Source organism: Dipteris shenzhenensis, chromosome 14, assembly GCF_047967505.1.
Source record: "Dipteris shenzhenensis isolate YYH24624 ecotype China chromosome 14, Dip_SZ_1.0, whole genome shotgun sequence".
NCBI lineage: Eukaryota > Viridiplantae > Streptophyta > Polypodiopsida > Gleicheniales > Dipteridaceae > Dipteris > Dipteris shenzhenensis.
This window is the reverse complement of record NC_141609.1, coordinates 46,129,854-46,136,529: the sequence shown is the minus strand read 5'-3', so window position 1 is coordinate 46,136,529 and position 6,676 is coordinate 46,129,854. Positions and strand designations below refer to the sequence as shown.

Sequence of the window (6,676 nt, the reverse complement as noted above, 5' to 3'; positions counted from 1 at the left end):
ATGAGCATAGGATGATGTGTCTGGGGGGAAGTAGCACACCACAATGAAGATCGGTCAAGCATCTGGCAGGTGGACTCGTATCCACATATGGCGTCATGCTCCTCTCTTCGTACCACAAATATGATTGGCCTCACGTGTGTTTTGAAAAGGACAGCCACACCTCCACGCCTCCAAAGCCTCGTACCCCATTATCTCTCAATTCTCTCCTATGAGCTAACTCTTAAGTGTATCATGTCACTGTGGGTAGTCCTCTCTCTAGGCTCTCGTGTCTCGATGTAGAAAATAGTGTCTCTATCTATATATGTCTATGAGAAGCCACCTAGATCAGACCAGAGGGTGCCATTATAGTTCCAAACAGCCATATTCAATATATTCAATCTGCCCTGTGTCTCTATCTCAAAGAGCCGACATCATCATGAACTACCTGTATCTCCTCCACCTCGTTCTGCCCTTTCTCGAATGATTACCTTACCATCTCGATATACAGCCCAATCTCATTTCAGCCTCACAGCCAGCACTCCACTTCTGTGCTCTTGTTGTAAGAGCGTGAGATTATCATCCAAGTAGGTTATAGTCCCTTTCAAAGCTGCCCGCATAGTCATGAAGGTAGACCAGTCTGCTAGTGTCTGAAATCTCACAATCATGGGTCTTGGAGCATCATCCTTTCCTACCCTCCGAGCTGCCTCGAAGGTAAGATTAGCCCCCATCTTAGTGATCAAAGCTTCAGCATCTGCCATTGCAGTGTTCCCAATTGTGAGGCCTCTAACGAGAACATTTAGTGCTTTACTATTCCTTCTCTTCTCTTCCTCTAAGGCATCGCAAATAAACTATTCTTTGTTGGGGCTACTCTGCACTTATTGACCAGTTCTTTCTTTCATCTCAGCCTCCCATCTATCAATCTGTTTAGAAAACTCATGTTTCCCTCAGATTGTCAAATGTAGGTCCGCCATCTCTTTCTTTAGCTTTTCTTATTTAGTTTTCAGCATATTGAGCTCCTCATTAAGGGGTGGTTGAATCTCCCCCTCTTCAAGTGGAGTGCAGGCTTTCAGTAGTTCATTTTCATCCTTGAGCTTTGCAATCTGCATATCTGATTCCTTCATCATCAATGTATGGTGGAGCATTTTGGCATCACCCACACGTATCATTTCCTCTCCTATCTTACTGATTTGGATTCCCATTTGTAAGTGCATTGGCATCAATCAATGTCTACTTCTTTGCTGCCCCCAAGCATCTTCTATAAGTTTTCAATATCACCATCATGCATTTTGGAGATGAGTCCATACTGGACATTGGCTCTGCATATTCCTCTCTTGAATATGGTTCTAGAATGAGGGTCTCAAAATCGAAGCACTCTCCTTCGAAATTTCAAGTTTCAAATTTTTGAACGCGAGTGTGGTGTTCTAGATTTGCAGATCGCTGTTCTTGGTGTTTTCTTGGCGCTTGCAGGAGTCTCTCCTTAAAAGTCGCAGCAGAGGGGGTCGACAGTCGGGGAGGGGTCAATGACAAAGGCTTGTGGCCTTAGGCAAGGCCAAGGCTGCCTTGGCAACCAAGCTTGGCTTGGCCAAGCTAGAGGGCTGCCAAGGGCAGGCACAAAGCCAAGCGCCCAGCCCAAGGCAGCACGAAGTGCATGGCGGGTGGGTGCGCCTGCACCCTCAGCATAGCGGGGGGCTATATCAGCCCATCGACACAGCCACGCCACAGTCGGGTCAGGCACCAGCAGATGGAGCGCAGAGGCAGCAGGCAGCAGGAGGGCTCGCGCGAACAGGATGGGAGGAGCCGCACGAACAGGGCGCAGCTGGACGGGGAGCACGTCGTGGGACCGGACGGGAGGGAGCTGGACGTGAGGCTGGACGGACAGGAGGGAACTGGACGTGAGGCTGGACATAGTAGATGGAACAGGAGAAAGGAGCAAGACGGGGGAGGGGGGGGGGGGGGGGGAGAGAGAGAGAGAGAGAGAGAGAGAGAGAGAGATTCATGTCTACAGAAGTCCTCACACATCAAAGAAAACTGCATTTCTGACGAGAGAGGAGTGCACGAGGCATCTGCTGGAGAGTGCATGCAGCAACTCTCATAATTATTATAGATCATACGTATGTTTAGTCCTATCATGATGTGAGCTTCATTATATCAGTTTAAGACTGAGTCTCTTTGGGTTTAGGGTGTTTACACACTGGGCGCCCAAGCCCGCCCAGCCTTCATTGAAGGCATCTCCACCATGGGCAGGCAATGGGCGAGCAATCTTGCCCGTCCATGAACCTTGGGCATGCCCACGGTGGGCCAAGTCCCTTAGATTTGAAATCTCAAATCAATGCTTGACCTTCACAGTAGACCGCCCTGCGCTGCTGAGTTTGGGGCATGCCTGTCCGGGGCCGAGTCCTGACCCTAGACTTGCCTGCAACCAGCCTACGACTTGAAACAGGGGCCTAGGAAGGCCTGCAACCTGAAACCGGGGCGGACCTAAAGAGGCGGGGAGGGGGGAGACGGAGAGAGAGAGAGGGGGGGGGGGGGGGGGGCAGCCAATCATTTGATGAACCAGCTAAAGGATAGGGAATTGTCGTCCATGGGTTATGAAACAGTCACTAACCACTAAACTCGTCCATGGGTACCTAAAAATTATTTGCCTTGCAACTGAGCACACTGCTCATTGATGCATAGTTAACTGATATATATGTTACGTTCATCAAACTAAAGAAAACAACCAACAACCAATGGCTGTCCCTGCATTTGTGACCAATCTAAGGTCATTGAAGTGAAGCTAAAACCAAGGAGGTTTTCCCACTCACATGTTACTTTTGTAGCTCTCTCTTGCAACCCTTACTACCCATCCAAGGTGTCCGCTTACCTCAGTTACCATAGCCATGCAATATACATCCCAGTAAGTGTTGTGAAGATAATAAAGAATAATATAGCACTCCTTGTCATCATAGGGAGAATTTAATCACACACTAGCCTAGACTAAAGCGCGCACACATGATTATAAATACTTAAAAGAGAGCTAACTAAGCTAATATGCCCTCATGATAGCCTACATTTGACAGCATTCATCACAAATGTTACAAAGCAGTGGCAAATTCTTCAGACAATCCCATGGATCATTCTGTACAGTAGATACATGAATCATTTTATGTCATGAAACACCTGTACAAGAGCACATTCACTAGTTATCATGAACCTTTACTTTTTAAACCTGCCAATAAAGGATTAGCTCTAAGGATTTGGGCCTTTACACAAATCCAATCGTCTCCTCATCCTGTACCTTCACAAAGTCCACACCCTGACGACATTTTGATGTTTGAGCACAAGCCATGCTCTAGGTACAGGATATCTTCCTGCTTAAACAGGGCAAATAATTAACAGTCCCTCTGAACACCAGGCTGGAGCTTTCCGGAGTTATAGAAGCTGGCATGCTGTCCCATACTAGATTATCCTATATCACGAAACTTAGGCTGAAAATGTACACTGAGGTAAGTCTTTTTCAAAATGTGGCTGAGTTTTCAGGATGGGGTTACTCTCGAAAAAGTTGGTTGGTTTGAGCGCAAAGCTCTCAGTAACTGTTGGCATTACTGGAAAATCCTCCTGACAGGGAATATGGTGAAAGCCAACAGTGTACCAGACAACTATGTCTCGATTATCGATGGGACGGTTCCTACAAACAAGGCAATCAGAACAGAACAAGATGAAGGAAATTAATAAGGGAACAAGCACTCCTATGCACAAAATGTTCACTCCAAGAATAGAAGACTGCAAGCACCAATTAGGAAGCTGTGACACCGTACCTCCTTGCCCACACAGAAAGGGTATCATCCCCATGACTTTGGTACACAAAAAGACCGCCAGCGTATTCCTCACTCTTGTTGTATGGTGTCACCCACATCTATGGCCATCAAAAAAATTTGAGCACTTGTGAGAAGCCAACCTTGTGAGTAGATTAAGAGTAAAGATAAATCAACGCCTTCAGCATTACCAAAGAAAGCAAGCTCAGAAACGTTGTCTGTTGATTTCATAACCAACACTGAGCAAGAAGTCAGTACGTTAAAAGCAAAATAGCCGATGAAACAGTTACATCTGAGGACGAACCTGGTTGTTAGTGAATGCAGCCCGCATCTGAGGGGGGTCATCAAGAGCAAGCAGGCTTCCAGCCGTCTTGCCAGCCACAATCTTGTAGGATACAGGGTTACCAACTTTTGTCTTTTTCCCAGGGTTCATTACAGTGTAATCCGCTGGCTTGAAAAGACTGATCTTGACCTTAGCCTCGTTTTCAGTTTTAGCCTCTAACTTCTCCACGTCCCAATAGCTCTTCCTGGGAGACATACCCTTGGGCACTTTCTTTCTCATCATCTTGTTCTGGACGAAAGTATTGTCGGTGCCATCTACGTCTAGATCTAGATAGAAAGTAATAAAATGATCATGAATCACGCCCACAGTATTCTCGGCCAACATAGTCCCATATAATTCTTCATCTGCCTCCATAGCTTGATCCACGGTGTCGTGTTTTGTACTTTTTACCATAAGAATACCACTCATACCAACCTGTCCATGCAGATTATAAAAGCATGAGCAATTAGACTAAATACTTTTGAGCTGAGATAAGCTTCACAGGATTGATTTAGAAAAAAGCTGGGGGGGAAAATTGTTCACAGTACTTTAACACGTATTAAACCATCAGTCTGGAATTCCCAGTCAAGGATGTAGTCGTAGTTCGCGACAGAAGCAATGACACGAACTACCAATGTCACTTTAGGCCTCACTTCACGAAGCTGCAAACATTTCCAAGCACAGTCAAATTTCGATCCACATCAAAAGAACAAGAAGACCGCAAAATTCGGATATTCTCCAGCTCGTTCTTTCTAAAGAAGGAAAAGCCTACCTCCTTGTCTGATATGGGGCATTCAGTGTGTCGCCATGCTACGTCGCCGGAGTAACTCTCAAAGATGCAAAGCATGTTGGATCTAACGTAAGGCTTGCCATCGGCATCTACAAAGGTCCCGTCCATGTAGTATGCGTTCCGGGGGCAATCGTTGAGGGGCTGCAGAGTCATGCACTGCAACCCAAAACCGTACTCTCCCGCATCCATGTAGGTCTTAAAGTACCAGCCCTCTGTTGGATCCATGTAAGGTACGAAGAGCTCAGACGCAAAGCCCTTGTAGAGCACGCTGCGCATCTCGCCAGTATCAGGGTCTTTGATCGATGCCTGCGAAATGACGGAGCCGGCTCTGTAGTCAGGCTTGACATGGAACTCCCAATTTCCCCACTTCACCTTGTGTCCTTCCACAGTGAAGCTGACTCCATCAGGTTGCTCCAGCGAGATGGCCTTCAACGGCTTCACAAATGGAGGCTTCTGAGCAGAGAAGCGGAAGTCTGTGCCTTCAGCTTTGGGCATCGGCACCCTCTCGCGCTCTATGTATTTGATGATCTTCTTCGCGTCCAAGTCCACCACCAGTGTTATCCCCTCAATCGGCCGCATGTAGTAATTTACAGTTCCCTCCCCGTAATAGCACTGCACCTTGATGAGGCGCTTGTCCTCCTCATCCGTTTCACCGTACCAGCCCAGCGAAATCGGCAGACACACCACCTGCTTCGGGTCCAAATTACTGCTCGCCAAGGCTTTCAAGAAAGCCGGGTACTCCAACGGCAGGGCCGTGGCCGATTTCATGTCATCGAAGTTGAGCGAAGGCTTCCCGTGCCCACGGTGTATCTCCTCGCTTTCGAGCGTCCCGGCGCTGAGATCGACAACGAACTTGTATGTGACTCGATCAACCATGACAAGAACGAAGGCTTTGCGAGGTGGGAGGGGAGAACCAGGCGACCAAGCCAAGACGAGCTCTTTGTCAGGCTCCTCAAGCACGACAGCGTGGACGTAGGGGACGCCGTTGACAGCGAGGGAGCTATTGAGGAGGAGGGAGCGAACCTGGTGGATTTCGGAGAAAGAGAGGGGGTCAAGGGGGTGGCTGGGGAGGTGGAGTTTGGGGTCGTGGGAGGGGAAGGAACCGGGGAGCTGGATGCTGCCATGGAGGAGGAGCTTGCGTTCAGGGCAGGAAGCGAACCAGCCGGGGCAACGAGAGACGGGGGGTTGACGAATCCAGAGCTGGATGGCGAAGAGCAAGGCGAGGGCGAAGCTACAGAAGGCAACGGAGCGGAAGCAATTCATGGTGAACAGAGCTCAGAGTCGAGCTCAGAAGAAGAAGAAGAGTGAAAAATTAGACTGCATTGAAAACGAAGACGAAGAAGAGGATGAAGAGGAATCTTTCCTCCAAGCCAGGATCGCTTACGGAATCCCTGCGTGTGACCCACCTCTCTTCCTTCGTAACCCTCCCCTTACATCACCACCTGAGTGGACAAAGAAAGGTGGGTGGGTGTGTGCGCGTGGACAAAGATAGGGGTTGTATGTGTGTGGGAAAAAAGAGAGGGGGTGCCAACTATTCCAGATTCAAACACTTCTTAAGAAAGTGCCAAAACCTCATGCATGAGTGTGTATGCATGGCCTTGTGTAAGCGTGCTTGCATGCGTCAGCGCATGTGTTTGTATGCGCGTGGGGTGAGAGAGAGAGAGAGAGAGAGAGAGAGAGAGAGAGATGATTCTTGAACATGTGGGGCATGGATTCCAAACAACTTTATTGTCAAAAAATTTATACTTCCAATGCCATTTGCATGAGTGTGCATCCATGCCCCTATGTGAG

General features: G+C 48.2%; 1 protein-coding gene across 1 annotated transcript; it reads right to left on the bottom strand.

The window, feature by feature from the left end:
• Positions 1-3,053: 3,053 nt before the first annotated feature.
• Positions 3,054-6,211, bottom strand: LOC147894717 (amine oxidase [copper-containing] gamma 1-like). Its single transcript, XM_087384359.1, has 5 exons — positions 4,868-6,211; positions 4,644-4,757; positions 4,078-4,530; positions 3,777-3,874; positions 3,054-3,646 (listed from the first exon to the last, which is right to left on the bottom strand). Exons 1-5 carry the CDS (start codon positions 6,146-6,148, stop codon positions 3,442-3,444), a joined length of 2,151 nt encoding a protein of 716 aa, XP_087240485.1. The 5' UTR covers positions 6,149-6,211; the 3' UTR covers positions 3,054-3,441.
• Positions 6,212-6,676: the final 465 nt, after the last annotated feature.

Coding starts and splice junctions, on each gene's coding strand:
- LOC147894717 (XM_087384359.1), bottom strand. CDS start 6,148: ATGAATTGCTTCCGCTCCGTTGCCTTCTGTAGCTTCGCCCTCGCCTTG. Junction 4,758..4,867: donor GCCCCATATCAGACAAGGAG/GTAGGCTTTTCC, acceptor AAATGTTTGCAG/CTTCGTGAAGTGAGGCCTAA. Junction 3,647..3,776: donor CTTTCTGTGTGGGCAAGGAG/GTACGGTGTCAC, acceptor CCTTGTTTGTAG/GAACCGTCCCATCGATAATC.